The sequence below is a fragment of the Strix aluco genome, chromosome 10 (assembly GCF_031877795.1).
Source record: "Strix aluco isolate bStrAlu1 chromosome 10, bStrAlu1.hap1, whole genome shotgun sequence".
Lineage (NCBI taxonomy): Eukaryota > Metazoa > Chordata > Aves > Strigiformes > Strigidae > Strix > Strix aluco.
In genome coordinates this window covers 27,571,671-27,594,644 of record NC_133940.1, presented here as the reverse complement: position 1 = coordinate 27,594,644, position 22,974 = coordinate 27,571,671, and the positions used below count along the sequence as shown (strand labels likewise).

The following is a 22,974-nucleotide window of genomic DNA, read 5'->3' as shown; positions in this document are numbered from 1 at the left end:
TTAATTCTGAAGAATTTGGGATTTCATTTTCGTGTCAGTAAGCCAAACCTTCCTGCTACGCCCCACACTGACAGACCTGGATTGTGAAGCTCAAAAAAAAAAATCATTCTGCACAACTACAGTTCCATACAGCTCCCCCCAAACATGGGGCAAACGCTGCCTAGGATTTAACAAAAACCTTATGATTTAAGAATCAGAAGAGCCCAGAGAAGCGCTGGAAGAGGATAAAGCAGTGTTACCCCACTTCTGGAGAACCGGCTCCCCCCACGCCTCTCGAGCCCGCACAAGCAGTCACTCGCCCCCACAGCATGCGCAGAGGCTCATCAGGGAACTGGAGCTTTATGCTCCTTCAGCCGGGGCCGCGTGGAGGCAGGACCCTGCCCTGGGAGCTGCCCCCCGCCTCACAAAAGTCTCACCGAGAGAAACTGCCTGAGATGGAAAATGAAGCACCCTGGCAGTCAGGATTGTAGAGTCCCTTCCCGAAATGAACAGTACCCCCGGCACTAGCACCACCAAACAGAACCTCTACCTTAAGTACAGACATCTTTTAGTGCAGTAATTGTTCAAAGTGAAAACCCCTCGAGTTTATTTTGTGAAATAAAAGGTACCTGATCAAACTCTCTCCCAGCAGCGAGCTGAAGGATGTAAACAATGGAATCTCCTTTCATCGGCGGTAAAGGTTCCCATGTGATTTCATAAGTGTTTTCTTCCAGCTGGTTGGCTTTGGGTGCTGGAAAAAAAGTGATTTGTTGGTATTTTAGAAAAAGAGAACAATGGTCTCTACAAGTGTTGTTCTTTTTTCAATCAGAAGAAAAGGTCCAAAATGGTCAATTATTACAGGGACTCATTTTCACAGTTAATGTGGCGCAGGGGCACCATTTTCAGTGACAAGGAAGTTCCCCCACTCCGGCCTTAAGTACACTTTGTTTTCGCACTTTTTCCATTTAAAATGTTTCAGCCCTAATGCAAGTGACTGGGCAGTAAATTGAAAAGATTAAGGTTTTTCCAATGTATTTGTTAACAAGGTGGAGATAACTGTCATTCCTAGAGGTAACAGCCATTCCAATGATTTTTAAGATTTGTTTCATTCTACTTTGCTCTATTTCATGACATAAGCTTAAAAAATGATCACCCTAATATCTGTAGGTTACACTTGTCTTTCAAGCTGGCATCTAATGCTTGTACACATGAGCAAGCACTTCAAATCGCTGCAGAAAACAGCATTTATGTCCGGGTATCTCCAGAGCTGAAATTACAAGTGTTATAAACAATCAGTGACTTTTCCTGCAGGAAATCAGCATTCTGATCTTCAGAATGACTTTCCCTAATGGCAATCTTTAATGTTCATACTAGAAAGTGCAGGTCGGAGGAATGTATTTGTGTTTCTCATTTACCTACGGGCTGTTGTAACCGCTATCAAGTGATAGATAACCCTGAAAAACGACTTTCCAGTTGCAAGAAGGTAGAAGAAATCCTCCCTGCACGCTGGTCCTGCGCCAGCAGAGCCTCTTACACCCAGAGAAAGCCCCTCACAGCTGGGCTCTGTTCCCCGACCCACAAATGCCCCGGAAGGACGCTGGGCTGGGAAGGGCCAGGTTGCAGCATTCGCTGTAGCAGGGCAGGTGCTCGCAGCCGTCCCTGGCGCAGCGTGAACTCACCTTTCAGAGATGCGGGCGGAGACTTGGTTGTAGTGAAAGCGTAAACTTCAGAAAACCCTCCCTCTCCAGCGTCGTTATACGCCTGGATTTTAAAATAGTACGTAGTGGATTCACTGAGCCTCTGTACCTTGTATGTATGACAAGGACCGTTATAAACAGTAACAAACCTGGAAGAAAAACACAGAATACGCACAAATGACAAATCACAAATCTGTACGTCGCTATCCTACGCGGGACGTTTTCACCTCTAACGCCAGAACAAAACACTGACACTACATGGCAGGTGCCCCAGGCTCCTCCACATGATGATTTGAGGCGGTTTGAGCTCTGCCGCAGCCATCAACAGGTCAGGCTGTGCCCTCAGTCGGTGCCACACACCCCTCACACTGCAGGGAGGCTTAATTCAGGCTCAGGAAGTGTTCCGAGAGCCTGGCTGGGCACTGAGCTACAGCCACACGCAGGCTGACGCGACCGCTCTCTTCATTTGAATCAAGAGAATAACCCTGGTATGTACTAAACCGGTTGGAATTTCAAGTTAAAAACAGCCGTCAACCCCATGTTTTGTTTATGCAAACTGGACTTCATTTTAGTTTCCAAAAAATAAAGAACTGGCCACATAGGAAGACAGTAAGATATTACTATTTAAATAAATAGTATTTACTGTTTACAAGCAAATACTAGTGCAACAGCATCAGCAGCATTTCTGGTTGAAAGATGGGATGCAAAAATGTGAACTAAGGGGCAAACTTTGGGGTGCCCAAATGACTTAGCTGGCTGAGCCAGCAGTGTGCCCAGGTGGCCAAGAAGGCCAATGGCATCCTGGCTTGTATCAGCACTAGCATGGCCAGCAGGGACAGGGAAGGGATCTCACCCCTGTGCTTGGCACTGGTGAGGCCGCCCCTCGATGAGTGGGTTCAGTTTTGGGCCCCTCACTCCAAAAAGGCCATTGAATGACTCGAGCGTGTCCAGAGAAGGGCAACGGAGCTGGTGCAGGGTCTGGAGCACAGGTCTGATGGGGAGCGGCTGAGGGAACTGGGGGGGTTTAGTCTGGAGAAGAGGAGGCTGAGGGGAGACCTCATGGCCCTCTACAACTCCCTGAAAGGAGGGTGCAGAGAGGGGGGATGAGTCTCTTGAGCCAAGGAACCAGCGCCAGGCCAAGAGGGAATGGCCTCAAGCTGCGCCAGGGCAGGGTCAGACTGGCTCTTAGGAAGGATTTCTTTGCAGAAGGGGTTGTTGGGCGTTGGAATGGGCTGCCCAGGGCAGGGGGGGAGTCCCCATCCCTGGAGGGGTTGAAGAGTCGGGTTGACCCAGCGCTGAGGGATCTGGTGGAGTTGGGAACGGTCAGGGTGAGGTTCATGGTTGGACTGGAGGAGCTTCAGGGGCTTTTCCAACCCAGATGATTCTGGGATTCTGTGACTTGCTAGTGCAAACAGAAGTGAAGAATGCTGAAAACGTCTTAAAAAGTTGATACGAAATTGTAAAGCAACAACATCCTTCATGTTCTGATTATCTCACCTGCCAAACCTGTCCTCCATCTGCAAGTTGAATTGCGTAGGGTTGGTAATTAAAGCTCTGCTCGGACCTTCACCCCATTTAAGTTTAAGGCTCTGGTAGCTGAAGACCACACATTCAAGATGAGGAGGGTCAGGAGGTAGTGGTTTCGTTTTGGCTTTAATGGAATGACTGAACGGCCCAACTCCAAAGCTGTTTATGGCCTGTATTCTGATCCTAGAAATGGGAGAAGAGCAGCTACGTGGTTAACTTACCAAGGGCCTGAAAAAACGCGAGGTAATAAAGCAAGAGGTAAAATTTGTAAAGAATATATCTCCAAACAATAAAGCAATTAAAATGCAGTTAGGAATTAACTATAAGAATAATCTACTTCAAAACGAGTCAACATAATTACGTTGTTTTCAACATAATGAGGCTTCGGTGTTTCTCAGCATTGTTCAGGTTTATTCAGTGAACAAGCTCCTCCATGTTAACCCAAACCGTTTGCCTCCCATGGACGCTGCAGAACCATAATCTGAGCTCAGCTTAAACCAAGACTAAGCATCAACACCAGGACAGCTGCTCTACTCTCACCCCTCCAGTCACCCTCTTTTGACGAGATACTGACCATCCCATTTCATGCATTGCTTCAGAATAAAAAATCCTAAACCCAGAACATTTAGAATAAAGCCTTGGCTTTGAGACAGAACGTTAATCCTAACACAGCAATCTTAACTCTTGCCACTAAAACATCACAGTTTAATTCTGGATAGGACAATTTTATTTTGTTTTTTCGGAGTTGCAGAGTGAATTAGGCAAATAATCTGTAAACTGAATGAAAAATTGCTCTAAAAATGTAAAACACTACCCTCAAAGCTACTGAAAAACCTACAAATGTGGTTTCAGAATAAGATGATTAATTATTACCTGTACAGAGTGTCAGGCAGCAGGTTCTCAAGAACATGGCTTGTACTTCTTCCAACAGTTAGGAGCTGCTTTTCCCCATATTCTATATTATATCCAGTGATCTCTGACCCATGACAACACGGTTCCTCCCATTGAATTGCAAGGCACGTTGATAAAGGAAGAGAAATTTCCATTTGATCTTCCTCAAGTAAATGCAGATCGGCCACTGCCGCAGGCACTGACGCAGGGGTTGTCACCACGCCGGTCTCGCCGAACAACCCCACTCCAGCCACGTTCACAGCCTGAGAGACACCACGTATTGTCTGCTGAGTCTACGTTTTAATAACCACAGTCATCACAGCTATCGTGTGTCCTTTTGCACGTTATTAAAGGCAGTTTGGAAGAGAAGGAAAAGTGTCCCACATAAAATGTAAATATGGCAAAATGTCTGGTGTTTAATGCAACGCTAGATCTAAATTTCATTTCTAGAAACATGTAGTTTGGAGGGACGGGGGAGAAGACGACATTTTACCAATTACCTTCTATATTGCATTAGTAGGTGACAGTAGATAATTTCATTAATCTCTAGCTGAACATTTTCTTCCAACTGTATGTACTTGTTCCTTTGCTTAGGAACACGTAACAAATGGCTTTTCATACCTGGACTCTGCAGTAATATGTGGTTGCAGGTGTGAGACCTTTTACTTCATAGCTCTGGCCCGGGCCGGTGTAAACAATGTGCATCGCTCCTTCCGCCTGTCCCCAGTCCAGCCTGTACTCGCTGATCTCTGCGCCGTTGCACGCCGGGCTCTGGGGGTTTAAGGGATAAATTTTCCTTCAGCTAGTGCACACAGGCACGTCCACCATCCCGCCGTGATCTCCCGTCACACCCGATGGAGGCACTGGAGGAGAAGCACTGGGGCTGAAACCCGAGGTCTCCTCCCCCACAGCCAAGGGCAGGATTTTAAGTTCAGCTTGTTAAAAGGTTTCCATCTAGACACGTGGCTGTAACACCGACCAGAATTCTGAATGACTCACCATCTCTTACCACTTGGATGAACTAAATATATGATAGTTACCATACCATGAGGATTAAATGTCACTTTATTCAGTTAAAATGGAAATTCACAGCTGACAAAATCCACAAAACCAATGTACACCCCTATAAATAAACAGGCTTCAAATATTTCACCTCTACACTTTTTATTTCTCCCATTTCTATGTATCATAGACGTGTCACTACAACTCGAAAATATTAATTTGTGTATTATTGAGAATCATGAGCACCTACCTCCCATGAAACTACAGCACAAGTTGCACTTTTACAAGTTATCAGGGGTTTGCAACATTGATCAGGGGGTCCTGGAGCCGTAGAGATCTCTGCTTTGTCGGAGTGCGGGCCAAACTGCAAGAAAGTATAGAGCAAAAACTGGTGTAGAAATGCATGAGGCTGAAGAAAACAAATTATTTTTAACTTGATAGAGAAATAAATAGAGGAGTTCAGCACTTAGTTTCACAGCACCATTTAAAATTCCTTTCAGGCAGTTTATAAACTGGCCCTGTGCCTACAGGATATCTGTAATCCTCCCACTGCTACGGTTTTGTAACTCCTCCTTCCCCTCTAGTCACGATCTGGCTTCCAGAAGCAGTTGGGGTACTGTTTCAGAATGACTTTTATGCAACCAGCATTTATCCCAACCTTGTCCAAACCTGGCATTATTTGCACACACCCCTCTCTACACAATACCCTTCCCACACCACCCATCTGCAGAGGCTAAGCCAATTGCAAAACGTAAGGCAATTTCTGGAGGCACAAACTTTTAAGTGGCTATTTCACAGCCAGAAATGGAGGGTTTACACTGCAAAGAAATGCCTAAAAGTAGTAAGAGAATGTCTAGCACTAACTTGGGACGAGTTACCTTAAGTACTGACAGTAACGACAACAGAAATGCAACACACAGTGAACGGGGACATTCAGTCCTTCCTTCAGCCCTAGCTTAATGAATCTTCTTCAAATTATCTTTTTTATGCTGTAAGAAATTTTGCTCCTTCAACAGAACTACGACAGTACACAGAAGCTACAAAATATCAGGCTTGTAAGACAACAGTATCACTGCTATCTTTTGTGTTAAAAAAAAAAAAAATTGATCTCGTTAGCAGGGTGGTTACCCCAACTCTGTTTGCCGCCCGTATCCAGAAGCAGTACGCCCTCCCTGGAAGCAGATTGGTTACTGCATATTCGGATGCTGGACCCTGATACACTTGTCTGCGTTCTTCCTGGTCAGAGTTTGCCATCTCTACAATATATTCTGTGATGTCGGAGCCTCCATCTACAGATGGTGGGCCTAGGAAATAAAAAGAGATTTTATTTTTTTTTCTCTACTTTTTTCACAAAGCACTTTTTATGTTAACAGTCTCTAATCAGTCTTCTCAAGCTAAAAGGTGAATCAGATGGGTTCTGAAAGTTAAGAGTGCTGGCTTTTATCATATATCTGAGCAGAAACACTTTATGAAGCTTGCTTTTCCCCCCTCAGATACTGATAGATTAGTTTAAGATGGCGTTCATCAGTTTTTTCCAGATATTTTTCACAAATTTCCTTCAAAAAACAGTGTATCTGTGTTACTTTTTCATTATCTCCTTTACTGAAATAAAAATAAGGAAAGGAGGGTTGATTTTTGAATTGCCAGAGGCGTGTCAGCAACGAGGCCACCAGCACGCTCTCACTGGAAGCCATTTACGTCTGCTTAAGTCTCACCATGTGGTTGCACACGCGCACGTCACCAAATCAGAGGTGGTTCACAAGCTTTAAAAAACCAAACCACTAAGGACACGGACCACATCTGCATATTTTTATTTTTTTTCCCCATGGAGAGTTCTACAGATTTTTCATTTGTGTTACGACATTTAAAATCAGAAAAGCCTTTTGCTCAGCAACGCTGGCACTTACCCCACTGTAAAGTGATTTCCTTGGGCTTGGCTTTGCCTGCCAGGCACGGAGCATGACACGGTCCAGGGGGAACAGCTGATGTTGTAACAGTCATAACATCAGAAGCCTAGCAGGAATACATGTTATTTTAGAGTGGAAACACCAACAACATTTCACTCAAACATAAAGAGAAATGGTTGTCAGAAGCAGATTTATTCTCGTGTTTCTCACCTGGCTTTCACCTCCTTTACTGACACAATAAACTCTCATTCTGTACGAGGTGCCGGGCTTGAGATGATCACAGACATGTTCTCTCTGCAAACCGCTGTACAGGGTGTCCCATTTACTTCCTGAGGGAAGGAAGAAAATACTTTACGCTACAAAACTCTTGCAAAAATCAACCCTGAAAATTCTCTCACACAATTATTGATAGTCAAGCCACAGAATCCAATTTCAAAGATTACACAGGAACAGGTACAACACAATATACACACGTAAAAGCACTGAATGAGCGAGCACACAAGCTGAATGAGTACTTAGAAATGACTGCTTACCAACTGTTGTGTCTGAGATTTCCAGAAAGTATTTAGTAATGTCGGATCCTCCGTTATCTTTGGGTGGTTCTGAAAGAAATCAACGCCTTAAAAGAAATTCTAGAAGATTTAAAAACAATGCATTATTCCATTACGAGCTTTTTCACAGACCGTATTAATTCATTATAGAATACATTCAAGCAGAAAGCTCAATTCAAACAGGAACAGAAAACTCTGTACTTCTATGTTCAAAATTCGTTTTCCAGAACAATATTTTTTTCTATTATTCATCATGATGATGTCAGGAAGAGTAACTAGGAAAGTACTGCCAACTTCAGGTTATCATCTCTTATTTTTTTAAGAGCACACAGAAATTATTTAAGTATTGCAGTAAATCTAGAGGCCATTACAACAGCCAATAGCACTGTCTGCTTCTCTAAAACAAACAAACTAAAACATTACTTTTGTACTACAGCCCCAAAACAGATCGAGTTGCAATTTTTTGGTAATGCTAAGTATTCCTCCTGTGATAACGACAGCTGATGAGCCTGAGCTCGCCTCCAGTTTTCAGCCTGCACTGCTGAGCCACTGCAGGTACACAGGGGTGTAAGCAGCACTCTGATACAGTGTAACGGTAACCTACCCCACGTAACCTTCACGCTGTGCGAATGGATCTTGCCCTTGACAGCTGGTTTACTCGGTGGCCCAGGTTTGTCAGGATTGGTGCTGTGTTCTACCACCTCACTAGGGCTGCTTTTTCCTTCACTGTTGTAGGCAAAGAGCTGGAATGAATGGAATAGGTAATAAATGCTTTATTTTGTGGCAAGTAATAGCCTGCTGATTTACAAAATTCTTCTGTGAAAAAACCAAAACAAAACCACAAGATAAGAAAACAATTTAAAAGAAAACAAAATTAACTACCGCAAAAAATCTGGTTTGTATGATGATTCCACCAAAACCTACTGTAACAACAAAAGTACTGCAGGTCATTCTCTGCTGTCTCCATAGAACACGTCTTAGCTGTATGAAAATGCTAAAACTCCAGAAAAGCATACAGTCATAATTAAATTAGGAACAAAATATAGTACAAACCCTAAACTTATAGGATGTACTCCTCCTAAGATTTCTTAAAGTGCATGAGAGTTCATCTCCATTGTACTGTGGTTGGAAACCATAACCCTGTAAAGGGGGGAAAGTAAGAACAAATGCAGTCACTAATTTTCCACAACAAAACAGAAAACAGATCAGATCAATCAAATTTTTTTTTTTTAGCTTGAACTTCATCTTTGTTGCACAAATACATGCAATACTTGCCAATTGTTGCAGTATTTGCAGCATTTTATTTGAAAGTAAAAAACAGAATTCATTTTTTATTTAAGTACTACTGCGTATCAGACTTTTTGCAGATCTAACAAAACCCAGCACTTACAGAACCTTCTTCTTCCATGTCTAAAGTGTAAGTGAGAGAGTCATCTGAAGACACCCCGTTCGGGGGGCTCCACTTCACTGACAGCCAGGTCACTCCTGCTTCAACCAGCACCGGGGGTGACGGGGCTGGTGGGACAATTCCTGCTGTATAGTAGGTCACTGTCTCGCTGAACCCACTGGAAAAGTATTTAAAAAAATGTTAACAATGGCAGACACTGTCGATGAGAAAATCAATGATACAATACACTGGGTTCGTTACCTCATTCCAATATCATTTTTAGCAGCTAATCTGAGCGAATATTTTGTTGAAGGAGAGAGTTTGGTAAGTTTATACTGCTTCAGATGCCCGTAGTAGCACTCTTTGAAGGGTCCATTCTTCCCCTTTAAAAGAGTCAGAACAACTTGAGTCACTTTTTGCACGGGGACTGTATGCTCCCTGCTAAGGTCAACTTCTTCACTCTAAATTTTCCTAAATTTCATTTCACTAATTTAGTAATCATTAAACAAAAGAAGAGTAAGCTGAAAGAATGTAAAAAGCTAATGTCATGATGGCCCTACTGAGTATGCTGACAGTAATCCTGACATTCTCCATAGGAAAACCACATTTTGATTGAGACATCCATTTATTTTTTGGCACCACAGATTTAATAAAATGGTAATAAGTGACTGCAGTTGAAAGCAAAACACATTTTTCAAGTTTTTTTCTTAGTTTAGAATACATTTCAGTAAGAAGTTCAAACGCTGAGTGACATTTGTGACAGCTACTGAAGATACAAGCCAAATGCTCAATTTAAACAGAGCACAGGAATTAACGATGCTCTGAATGACAAAAACCAAAGGAGGGAGTTTTACACTGTCCTCTCAGAGGATCTGAATTGTCCACTTGAATTGCTGCAACAGTCGTCATCCGATTAAAGCTTTTTAATTGGCTTGTCCCTTTAAAACTGTCTGGACAGTTGCACTGAAAATAGCTGATGTACCTAAGCAAAAAGTATTTTTAAGTATAATTGGTCTACAGATGTCATTATGATTTTTTTTTCACTAGAAAAGGTCTTACCTCATCCCATTCTAAAAGAAAATTAGTTATTTTGGAACCATTGTCATTTGAGGACTGAAATAAAGAAACAATGAAAAAAGTTAAAATCAAATGGTTGTACTTTTCATAAAGAGTTTTGCACGTTAAAAAAAAACATTTTAACAATTGAATATAATATACTCCAACTGCCTTTTAAAACAAAATATTTAGCGTAGAGGTGAAAGGAATCTGCAGTAGGTGTAGAGAACAGCCCTCCTCTTCCACAAACACACTTGGGATAATCCAAAACTCTACTGTGGGCACAGGCACATGTATCCAGTAAAGTGGGTTAGAAAGGGTAAAAACTAGCAGGTATTTTAACTAGTTTAATTCCTCGTTCCTGATGGCTCTCAGGCTGCTGTACTACTGCTGTTAATTCTGATAGTTTAGGGTATGAACTTACGAATAGTTTTCTTTTATAATGCCAATGGTATTCTTACAGCTTTTTCCTTGCACTGTGCGCTCACCAACTGCCTGAGCAACATCTGTGCTTGTTATGACGTATGAATTGGGAACTGCGCTTTCTAAATACAGATTATACAAATAATTTAGCTAAAGTCACTTAGCTATAAGCTGTTTTCCAAGTATAAGTGTAGTCATAAGAACAGGGAAAGACAAGGAAACAGTTACCAACAAGTCTTCACAGATACTGTATATATTCATAAGTCAGAATAAAAAACTTAAATCTACAAACTAGCTGAAGAAATTTACTTTGAATGGGTCAGAGTAACTAGAAGAACTTATATGAATTATTATATGAATTATGTGAGTTATAATATTAAGTCCTATCTATTTATCATCCAGGAATGCCAAACAAAACCAGAAACACTCTACCCTTTCCCATGCTGCCAGCTCAGGAGAGAACTTTCCCGTTATCTCTCAGAGAGACCTGCCAGCAACTCTACCACACTAAAGCTGCCTGCGAAAAACTAAGTAAACACTGAAAGAAAGAGGAAGAAACGATTATGATTTCAATTATCAGTCTTAACTAAGCAACTAAAAGCCAACACCTGAAGTACACACTAAGCTATCGACAGCTGATTTCACAGACCACACGTGAACACATCCGACTGCTTACCTTCCACTGCAAACTCAGGCTGTTCTTGGTTCTGTTAATCAGCTTCGGCGCAGCAGGACAGTCTGGCTCACAACTTTCTGTGGTGAAACTCACTAATTCTGAAATGGATTCTTTTATGGAACTGCTGGTTGCTGAAACTCTGAAGAGAGAACAATTAATTAACGTTGCTATTGCATTAGCACCTGAAAATTTAAGGAAAGAGTTGCCAGCTTTCACAACGCATTTCATCACAAGCGGTGGTTACGGCAACAAGCCCCGCCTGCTCACGTTAGAGGAAACAAGTGCCCAATCGCTCTTCTTTCACATCACTGATTCTAAAAGACAACAATTCCAGGTCTTTTCGTTTAGGAAGAAGTAACAAAAAGTGAGTGGATGATGCCGCTCCAGGTTCTAGTAGCTGATGCCCACATCATAAGCACCACTGCTCCCCGCTCCGTGCTCGGGGATTCAGCAGCACGCCGAGAGCAGCGTGACGGAGCTCTCATCAGTACTTACTGATCTTGAAGACTCCACCTGGCATCTTTCATTTACAATTACTACCTATCACAGCGGGGATATGGTAGTGACGAAATACAGGTGGGAGGCACAATGGAAACTACAGCAAGTGTTACCAAATGGTAACAGAATACCTGCCTCAAAATTAACCTTTTGCTAAAAAGGCCTTGAGATTCAAATATGGACAATGCTTGTGCAAGAGTACGGATACTAAACTGGGCTAAATCAGCTCTTCAGGCAATAAAGTCACGTTTATCAGTGCAATTGTTTAAATGGGATAGAATCTCTACAACAGTCACGCTCATTTATGTTTGTTTTTGAAGAGCAATGACTTGACTGGACATGAGGAACAAATGTTTCACAGAAAGAGTGATCAGACAATGAATAGGCTGCCCAGGGAGGGGGTGGAGTCCCCATCCCTGGGTGTGTTTAAGGGTGGTTTAGATGAGCTGTTGGGGGATGTGGGGTAGGGGAGAACTTTGTAGAGTCGGGCTGAGGGTTGGACTCGATGATCCCGAGGGTCTTTTCCAACCTGAATGATTCTGGGATTCTGTGACTCATTTTTCAGAAATCCTGTCTGGCCAAATGAATTGTAGGTAAAAGCTGGCCTGTGTGGAAAGCAAGACCACGAACCACACGCTATGCTGCACTGTGCAAGCGGAGCCGTGCTGAGTATTTAAGATGCTCAGGACTCTTCTGCAGTTTAAGAATAGGAGTTTGCTTCAGTTTACTTAAAACTTGTGTCCTTCTGTGCCCAAGCACTGAGGCTCTCCCTTCTGCTGCTGGATCACAATGTTCTCCTGGCTTGTTTAACCAGCTTGCCTTTTTCCTGACCAGTTAAACACCTCCAGTAACACTTGTTTAACTCTGTGTGGCAATTCTTGAATGTCACGTCTCGTTCCCTCGTAACACAGCAGCTAACTTCTCCCCATTTCAACCAGTTTCCCTGTCCCTTCTCGCACTGCTACAGAAGCCTGCAACTTAGACAAGCAGCTTTACAAATCAAGCTGACAAGTCAGACTTGCAAATCCATGTTCAAGGCTAAATTATTTTATTTACCACTGGCTTCAGCCTACAACAATCTCTTCCACTGAGTCCAACCTTATTGCAAAAAAATACCAGAGGATAACTTAAAGTTTGTATTTGAGAAGCACGACGAGACGGAGAAGATAGTAGGGAAGAAAATGAGGTGACATTTTAATGAAATTAGAAGTAGGAATTTAGATAGCAACAGTAGTGTCCATAGTATGATATTTTCTCAGAACGTTCCTCAAGTTGTTTGTGATCACATCTTTTTCATGAAGCCACAATAATTTTGTAATTAACACATCAACAAAAACATGAAGTAATTAACTCCCGGCAACATACCTGGCATGATAATCAGTTGCTGGTCTGAGATCAGGAAGTGTAATTGTTAATTCTTCCCCACTGTGAAAAGGGGGGAGAAAAAAAAAAAAAAAAAAGAGTTACAGCTCTTCCTTATACTTTAAACGACAAAAGCTTATTGAAAAGCAAAACCATGTAGCGCACATTTAATTTTCACGTTTTCCATTGTCCATGTAACTCTTAGTGATATTACTTAAAATTTATTTCATGTGAAGTAGGTAGGTCTGCAAGTCAACAAACAGCTCCTGATAGAGAGATTGCTGATTGGTTAATGGTTTTAAACATCGGTATTGTGCTTAAATGAAGAAACTAAACTTACACATAGACAGATTTAAATTTTCCATTTTTACCACTGTTGGATATTGCTACTTCAAATGTAAATGCTGCTGGACTATGACTATGGCTCTCTCCATTCTGTGAACTAACTGGGAGATTCCAGGACAGAACGGCTGATCTTGCTTGTATATCAGAAACCTATTAAAAGCATAAATAATGCAAGTAAGTTTGCTTTCTGTAATAAAAGGTATATTAGTCAACAACATGGTGTCGCTAGTTTGCCTATGAAGTTCCTCACTGGAGGAATTCTTTACCTTTGTAGCGGAAATATCGAGTCATTATTTGAATTGAAATTATTTCCTCTTTTCATTTCTAAAAATACATTAAAGGATTTCCCTTCGAACACTAAACAAACATACAGACACGTTACATTGTCTCAGTGTATGAAGAGAAAACTTCTATTTCACCTGCACAGCTTGCATCACTCATTTGGAGCAAATCTTTGGATGTGGAGTCTTGAACACTGACATCAGATCTCTATTTAGGCACAGATGGCCTAACTTTCTAACTCTATTACAGCTCCCTCGCATGATCTTATTTATTTAACCACTAAGCTATAGGTGAGCAAGAGGCTCTGATTTTAAGTGCTCATGACTAAAATTTTTAGTCTAAGTTTTTTTTGTGTTTCATTCCCATACTCCAGATTTTCTCTGACAAAGTCAACACAGCCTTCTGTTAGCATGAGGTACAGATGTCAGAAGCAACAGTGAAAACACACTACTGTGACAAAGAACAGCTAGAAAGCTGGAGCAAAAGAAGACAACCCATGCTTACTGTACAGATAATGCAAAGGGTTTCATATTAAGTGTGCCAAGATCAAAAATATCAGTGCAGTTTTAGCCTTTAGACATTTAAATTAACGTCACCAGACTCCAATTTCCTAAATAAGCCTGTAAATACTCAAATATTTGCTCCAATTTCTAATCATAACATAAAAAGATGATCTACTTCTGTAAATTCTATTCCCAATATTCTTAAATCCTCTATGCTGAAGGAAGGGTGGTCTCAAGAGTGAACAGACTTCCATTACTTTAGCAGGTTCGCGAGGTACTAAAGCCCTCACATACACGAGACAACTGCAGCAGTGGGTATATTCTCGGCTTACAGACTGGGAAACTGAGGCAAGGCAGACTGTTTCAGAAAGTTGAGAAATAGTGAGTTTCCGTAACATGGTTGCCCTTTCCCAGCTATAAACTCTGACAACTAAATACATTTTCTCTATTAAAAAAATAAACCATTAAGAAAAAGAAATGAGATCAATAAGACGCGTTATTTTACAGAAAGTATATGCACAGAAAATAATGGTATTTTAAGGATAATACTTACGACTGGCTTGCCAATGCTCAAGTGAATATCACATTTCTTGGATTCTGTGTCAGATTCTGAAATTTCAAATACAAACCAGATTACCGTAACCCCCCAGAGTAAACCGGTCTGTTACAAAAATGCCACCACAAGATGGAGTTCGCCTCATTAGGAGTTTAACAATAGTACTTATTGTGCAAAGTTCATTTCCCCTGTTTGTTTTGGCTGCATGAGGGGTAGAAACATGAACTATCCAAAACTAACAGTGTTACAAAAACCCTTTTAGTACATCCTGCACAAAGGGTATATTTTCCTAATCTGAGTATAAATGGGTTTTCTTTGACAACTCAAAAACATTCCTCCAAATATGAAAGGTGTTAAAAAAATGACAATAAGATCTTATCTCTCTATTGTACATGCTTTCCTTGAATTTCTATTGCAAAACTCTTAGTCTAGGCACCATTTGGAAGAAGCCTGATCAAAACTACACACTAAAAATACCTATCAGTACCAAAAGGGTTACACCTGTAAACTGAATCCTGTCCTTACAATTGTCCATGTCAAACAATTTAGGATATTCTGCCCGCAAATAAAAACTTTTTTCCCCCCCTCCCATAAATCTGTATTAAGACAACTCTTTAATCAAGTGTATTTCTTGTCCTTGAAAGAAGCTGGGTAAAAGCTTCCACCCCTTCTTACTTCCCCAGATACAGAGTTCTCTTTTATTTCTCTAACCAAAGCATCAAATACAACAGTGACAGAGATGAGGACTAGATCTTGCAGCCTAACAAGACCACTTGGATTTAAGACACACACCAAACACTAAAAGATGCACAAAACATTTAAGGAATCGTGATAAGTAACTGTGCATTTCAGTGACACTTTCAAACCAACAGGAAAGACAAAGATATCATACACAATGTATTTCAGTATGTGCAAGTAAATAGCCATAAGCCATTAAAAAGCTCATTTATGTGAGCAAAATAATGCACTGAACTGAAATTACAACAGCAACCTGTACAGACAGTTGCTCCAACCTTCCTATTTCTTGACGTTTTAAATAACTCCTAGTTATCTGAAAAGTACCACAAAGAATGACACAAGTCTTTTATGTAAGTACCCACAGGTCATTCTTACTTGGCATATTGATCAGTCCTGGGTCAGAAAAGGTAGAGAAGTAAACAAAAGGTTTAAAATTAAATCTTCCCGAAGACCTTATTGATAAATCTCAAATGAACAAACTTGACATTACTAAGATTTCTAGAGGAAAAAAAAAAAATCTAAATATAATGAAAAGTATTTCAGGCTTTCTCTAACCCTGAACAGGCAAAGAAATTTACAAATTCAGTTTTTTCTGAAACTATTTTGCAATTAATTTATAGCATCTTCCGTTACAAAAAAAATCTAATTTTTTTTTACCTTTTCAACGCAACCTACCTCCCATCTCTGCATCTGGACTGCCCTTTGTTTTTCCTATCTGCTTCTGCTTTAGCGGTCCTCCTGCCCCTTGCTGTCCCTTTCCATTTCCATTCGGAATTGTTGCATTGGGAGAATTAACAACTTTATGTGGTGAAGATGGAGGACTATTAAGTTTATTGTTAGTATGACCACTAGCTTGTCTGTCTTTTAGTCTTTTCTTCAGGTGTTCTTGCATTTTGAGACTCCTTTCATCTCGCTGAATGAAGTTTGTCCTTCCATGAGAACGAGGTTCTACGAAGAAAGGAGAACTTATTTCATTGTCAGTACAATTTATTTGACATCCGAGTTAGAAGAATGACTACAGTAACCACCACGCACCGCACTGCTGACTGGTAGAGCTCTGTCAGACTTCAGGAACTTCACCCAACACAGTTTATGGACTGGGCTCAAACCAGTGTATGAGCACAAAGATCAGGTAGAAGAATGCACCTGGAGGTTTAATTCTTGTTTTGAAATGTTGTCAATGTTAGTTAAATGCTACAATGTTAGTTAAATGCGAAGATATGCAAAATATCTGCAAGCAGATTTCCATTTTTCCTATTTAACTCATATCTAAACTTGATTTTTTTTTCTTTTTCTTAAACATTATTTTTGATCACTTGCTGAGTTTAGGGTTTGGTGGTGCTTCTTTTGTTTGCTTGGTTTTTTAAATTTAATTCTTCAGGCCCTTCTCTTTTGTTAGCTGCTCAAGATTATGCCTTACAATTGCCTTTCTCCCCTGATATAGTCAGTCACATTTTCAAAAAAGTGTAAGCAAATTTAGGACCCAAACTTTTTAAAACATAGCTTGGGTGCTACTGAATATTCTACCCTAGACATGAGCTGAAATAGCTTAATTACCAATTTAAGCTTGAGAGAGATAGTGAATGGCCTTACATAGTCTCATTTCTTTCTGTGTTAAATGCCTGTTTACATAATAAGGCATTATTACATAATAAGGCTTGGCTTAATTCAGCAGTGACCCATCCTCCAGGGAAGTATTGCTCCATTCACTTTTTAATATAGAGTGGATTTGCACTTCATCCTCCAGTGTGGATTGCTATGGTTTTTTGTTTTATATATGTTATATTTTTATTTTCTTTTCAGTCATATTTGGTCTCTGTCTAGTCAAAAAACACATTTACTGTATTAAACGCATTTTCAAAAAACTTCATGCCAAGGCTGTGACAAAACAGCAGTTTTGGCGAGCGCAATTTTAGAGAAAGGTAGAAGCAATCATTGTGGCATTTACAGCAACAAAAGTATGGATCCATGAAAAATATACAGTGTTAGAACACTTCTAAGTTACTGCTTTCGCATCAAATCCTTGAAAACAGAACAGCAGAAGACTCAAACTTTATACAGTGATACTCTGTGCGTGTAGAGAGCCTTCAGACCAGGCTCCACGATACCTTATACACAGGTGTATTTTAGGACACCCTGTAACACACATAAGGCTCAGGGAGCCTAATAGCTAGCACCAAAATCACAGAAATGTGTGAAAGAGCTACTGACAGAACTCAGACAGGCCTTCTTGTCACCACCTGAGCTCTCACCTTGTTCTTGAAACACGTGTGGTGGTGGATGCTGGTGAATGAACTGTGGTGGCAGCTCTCCCGTGCCAGGAACCGGAGGGTACACTGGGTGAGGTGGGTGGGGAAGCAACGCGTGGTGATGATGCATGTAATGTGGCACATGGGGAGGAGGAGGAGGAGGAGGATGCATGGAAGGATGGAATTCAGCTGAGTGTGGCAATACCACCACTTTACGAACTCCATTTTCTTCCACCACCTGTCGTGCAATGTAAGAAACTGAAAGTTAGTACAGTAACAATCTTATAAATACTGTATGTTTAATAAAGTATCTCTAAGGTTAAGGTTATACCCACGAGCTGACAGTCAGGGATATACACACTGAAATGAATTCCAGTGGAAACCCAGCATGTGTTAGTGCAAGAAACTGGAGTCTGAGGCAGTCAGTTTTAAGAAGCTGCGCCTCACACACCAAAGTGCTCAGCAATCTATGTTTTATGAATAATGCATATATTCTTTTAAACAAGTAACGTGAATTGATCAGGGTGTGTGATTCCCTGTCTGCTTGTAATTACAGTTAGAAGAGCTGCTTTAGACCACATCCTGAGCGACAGGGCTAGCGTACGCACAAGTCACCGCACGCCACCCGCGCTGCAGTGCGTGTCTGCATACGCGTTCCTCGCCCGTGGCAAGTACAAAGTACTACAAGTCAGCTCCGCTGTCCTGTGCTATGATCCAACCCAACCGTCAAAATATTTCATGTTTGCCACAGGCTAAGAGAATTCAGACAAGGAACCTGTCTGCGCGTCTGAACTCTAGGATAAAAAGATGCTAAGACAGCACATGCATATGTATGCGCTCGCAGACTTCGAAGCGTGTGTCCTAAACTGGCAATATACAGGCTCCTTCTGGAGTCTGACAGCGTGAAATAAATTAATATGAAAACGTATTGCTTTTCCTACAGTAAATTTAAAATATGTTAAGGTCTTACACAACAACGCTTCTCTAAATCTTAAAACTGAGAAGCGACTTTGGACAGAACACAGGTTTTCGAAGACAAGGTCAAAAAAATAACACCAGAGCAGGATTCACAAATAGACATATTAAACAGTGATGACGCTGAAGTAAAAAAATTCCCAGTTTAATCTCATCTTTAAGGCACCCTGAACAGACAACCAGAGGCTGAGGTTTACAGGGTCCTTTCTCCAGGCAGGGTTCACAGTATAGACAGAGAACATCTGCACTGACTTCTTGTCATTCTGTGGTTATAGCCCATTTTACTCATCTGAGGGATTAGGTTTTCAGCACCTACAGTTCTGATGGGGTCAAAGGCTTCTGAGTTGACTGTCAAAGAAATCACCTGGTCATATTCCAGTTTGTTTCTTCTGCTACAATACAGAAGTCCACTGGCATAAAATTCAGACTGTATCTAACAAGAATTCTGACTCAGAAGCAAACTAGACTGTATTAAATCCTATTTAAAGGCAGACAACAAATCAATTGCTTTCTCTTCTCCCTCACACAAAATATTAAAGAGGTATGAGCAGTGTAATCGAAAAAGAAAAATCGATGATAGAAAAACGTTCAATATTAAAGGCAAGCTGACACTTAAAAATTCATCAAGTCTCAGTAGGAAAACCAGGCATTTTTCTTAGATTGGTTTAAAATTAGTCTGCAGCTTCATGCTTCCTTCCTTCTACATCAGTCATCTCCTCCGAGTTGCATTTAAAAATGCAAATCACAAATGCTATTAGGCAGGGCCTTACAGTGCCTTGGTATTAACAGAGATGGATCATGTAGTCAGCAGAAAATATTATCCATGGATGCAAGCGGGGGGCACTTCCCAGCTGCAGGCTGGCATACAAAATTGAGATGCAAATTTATTTTTTTAATGCAGTCCATGAAGTAAATCATACAAAATATAATCTGCTCTTAGAAGATTTCAACTTATTTATGTCACCTTCTGTTACGAAAAATATACACAATTTATATTTTCAGGCATTTAAAGAAAGTGCTTACACAAAAGCAGGCCATATGTTTTATCCTGTTTGTTCCTTCAGGATCCTCTCTTAAAGCATATTTAGTTTGGCTATAAGAAAACACTGTGGCGTTTCCTAGTTGGCCAAGAAGGCATTACGGATGTTGAAATATTGCTTATGCCAAAAGTACATTTTGAAAAGCTCCTCGGCAAAAGATAGAGCGAACTAACGAGAAATTATTCTTCTGAAGGGAAACAGAATGTGTCCACTCAGAAACTGCTATGACAAAGTTCAGCTGTGAGGCGACCTCAGAGGCAGCCGGTCTTTAACAGACTTTAAATAGAAGAAAAAAATTACAAGGAGAAGTCACTTAAGACTAAGCTTACACTGAATACACTTTGTTCTAGAAACAACGTGGGGGGCTTTTTGGTTCATCGACAGAACTAAATACACCACTTGAACCACATTACATTGCCTAATATACACACGCTATAACATACACAAGTCAAAACTCATAGCAAATTTGGATGGCTACATTAACTCTATTTTATGTGTCTATTAAGCAAGAACACATGGCATAGTTTAGGGTAGAAAGGATACATTAATACAGTAAGACTTTCACATGATTTCACAGTCTGAAATTGCTATGTCCCCGTTATCCACTACTGAACCGCTTCATTCCACTTTGGCAGAAAGCAGCATAACTATCTCTGGGCTCCTCCAGATTTGGGAACAGAAAGTCTCATCTACCGACAGGAACAGTATAAGTAACTCAAGCTCTGAATAAAGTTGGTTTCAAACTTGTCTAACCCTGTCATAATGATCAGGGGAAAACAAAACAAAACAACCCCCCCCTAGTTTCGTGTGACAACAAACACAGAACAAATGTATTTTTCAGTTTGTACACCTCAGCATTTGCCAGTGCTGTGCACACTGTTTGCACTGAAGACTCAAGTTCACATTGATGCATAAATTATTTGGGGGATCTTTCTTCAGGCTCTGCATGAAAGTACCTACTTATAATAGCAGAAGCATAAAATGCAGAGGCAGCTGTATGCGAAAAGACAACTGCTTGGGGAACTCATGAACGTACAGTTACGAGGTTTTTTCAAGCCTACTCAGAAAACTCCTGATTTTGAACATCACTAGAAAATGAGAAACACAGCCTGTCCCGTTTAAACATTTGTTTTTAATTAGTTTCCTTTAAAAATGCATTAATTTAAATCGAACTGGTAACTTCAAATATCTCTGATAACAGTTCAAATACCACATGCAGATCTGATCTGCTATGTGGTATTTGAACAGCACAGAGGGGTGGAAAAATCAGTGAGAATAGAGAAGTAAAGCTGGGAGGGAAGCCCAGAGTCGTGCTCATTTCATAGGCACATGTCAGCAGCATTAACACTCCTCTTCACACTTCTGCTAGAACAGTAGAGTGTTTTACTGAATGTTAAGGAGATCAGAGCTGGGAAAGAAAGGGGCATTGAAAACTTTCATAGAGTTATACTAGAATAGAAAAATCTGAATTAAGAGAAGACATTAAAGAGAAGTATCTTATGCAGGCCAGTAACAAAACAAAAGACCTAAGGGATGAGAGAGAGAATGATACTGGTGTATGACCCACATAACCTCAGTGCAAGAAACACGAGTCTCATATCCACACTGTGCATGAGACAACGTTCAAGTGCGATGCTGCCCCCAGCTCTGTTCCCATCAGACTGTTTCTAGCAGAGCTAAGCACCCTCTGTACTCATCAGTCCTCTGATACTCAGCATGCTGCAGGCAACTGCGGCTGTTTGTATGACCCAGGCACCTACTTTCACCCTGAAAACAGGACTGAAGAAAAATCAAGACGTGGATCCTGCTAATCGAGCTTAAGCAACAGCCAATTCAGAGCCAGTTACTGTCTCACTGAAAGTAATCTCTTACTGCCTAGCAGTAGTGCTTAAAAAATCCTGAAAACCAGATCAAATTTTTCTAAGTGAACAGAAGGTGATTGAGCCTACAATAAAGTTAAATAGGTGATAAGTTCAATGGAAAAAATATTAGAAATCCTTTTAGCAGCTGTTCCAGCTAAAATAATCAATAGCCTTATTGTTAAGAAGCCACACCCACAAACATACTGAAATATAAGAATAAATTAAAGTTTACCTGAGATACATAACCGGGAGGCACAAATATAGGCGGCATAGAACCATTTGGTGACATCATAGGAACATGTGCTGGACCTGAGAAGTAACAAGGTGCCACTTTTTAACAAACAAGGCTCTTACAAACTCAAGACACCTTTTTTCCAAAGGTGGTGGCTCACTTCGGTGCCTGAAAAGCCAGCAACTGCATCCAACTCTCTATTTATGGAACTACTTTTAGACAAGTGGATTTAGAAGCAAGGCTTAAACTATCCAATTAAGAAGTCAGTTCGGAGAGAAACTTCAATCGTCAGGACTGCGAGTTTAAAAAATAAAGTGACTGTACCAAGTTTCCATCAAGAAAAATAATGCAATTTATGTCACTGATGAATAACTCAGTTTCACATTCAAAATACATATTAAGTATGGTTTAATAACTTTCAGGAAGCATCCAGAATTTTAGATAATACAGCTGAATGTAAGCATGGCTGTACATTCATTTGACAAAAAACAAAGATAAGATTTATCCCAACCACCATGCTTAGACAGCCAAAAGTATTTCTTTAATTGTACAAAAATCAGCATAGATAAATGTTAGTTCTTATTTCGTGACAGTTAAAAGTCTGTAGCAACAACATGGGCACCACAGTAATGCTGACAGCTGGGTCTATCAACTTTTTTTTTTTTTTTTTAAGTAAGAATATATTATTTTTCACATCAAGCTGAAAGAAAGTACTCCTGTCCAGGATTTGATGAAAGCAGAATAGACACATTTATATAATACAATTTGAAATGGTGAAAAACATTCCAAAAATGGAAGTACTGATAAATTCAACTCGACTTACAGGAGATATTTTGACCCGACTCAGATTTGTAGTTCTGTCACTTACCCAGAAGGTACAAAGTAGTTTGTAGCCACACACAGAGGGTAGCAATGCTTCCCACAGTATCAGCAGACTGCTAATGCCACTACCTTACAGTAAAGTGAGGTCACACAGCATCTATTAAAGTTGTTTAGATCAGTGTGGACTAAATCCCATGTAAATTCATGTGTTATGATTCTGAGAAGACAGTTATTCAAGGACTGTTACAAAACCGGTTGAGATGCCCGCCTTTTATAAATCAGCAGCAAAGTCTGCAGAGGTGCAGGGAATCTTGGCAATTTCCCAGTGCTGTCTCATTTGTGCTTTAAGTACAAACTGAAAAATCTGATTTATTACGTTGGAGAACATATAAAAACACATTTGACATTACAGAA

General features: G+C 40.6%; 1 protein-coding gene across 3 annotated transcripts in view; it reads right to left on the bottom strand.

Annotated features, from left to right (window-relative positions):
• Nucleotides 1-22,974, bottom strand: part of LOC141927647 (fibronectin type-III domain-containing protein 3a-like) — a 49,961-nt gene that overhangs the window by 2,676 nt on the left and 24,311 nt on the right. For all 3 annotated transcript variants that reach the window (XM_074834846.1, XM_074834844.1, XM_074834845.1), the window contains 22 exons: nt 21,739-21,815; nt 17,633-17,867; nt 16,056-16,328; nt 14,640-14,695; nt 13,297-13,451; nt 12,960-13,019; nt 11,097-11,235; nt 10,001-10,054; nt 9,203-9,324; nt 8,945-9,119; nt 8,608-8,694; nt 8,159-8,297; nt 7,537-7,605; nt 7,214-7,332; nt 7,004-7,109; nt 6,225-6,400; nt 5,347-5,460; nt 4,716-4,865; nt 4,077-4,357; nt 3,174-3,386; nt 1,659-1,825; nt 609-730 (listed from right to left, as the gene is read on the bottom strand). In XM_074834846.1, coding sequence (XP_074690947.1) covers nt 609-730; nt 1,659-1,825; nt 3,174-3,386; nt 4,077-4,357; nt 4,716-4,865; nt 5,347-5,460; nt 6,225-6,400; nt 7,004-7,109; nt 7,214-7,332; nt 7,537-7,605; nt 8,159-8,297; nt 8,608-8,694; nt 8,945-9,119; nt 9,203-9,324; nt 10,001-10,054; nt 11,097-11,235; nt 12,960-13,019; nt 13,297-13,451; nt 14,640-14,695; nt 16,056-16,328; nt 17,633-17,867; nt 21,739-21,815 — 3,089 coding nt within the window. The remainder of the gene's footprint in view (nt 1-608; nt 731-1,658; nt 1,826-3,173; nt 3,387-4,076; nt 4,358-4,715; nt 4,866-5,346; nt 5,461-6,224; nt 6,401-7,003; nt 7,110-7,213; nt 7,333-7,536; nt 7,606-8,158; nt 8,298-8,607; nt 8,695-8,944; nt 9,120-9,202; nt 9,325-10,000; nt 10,055-11,096; nt 11,236-12,959; nt 13,020-13,296; nt 13,452-14,639; nt 14,696-16,055; nt 16,329-17,632; nt 17,868-21,738; nt 21,816-22,974) is intronic.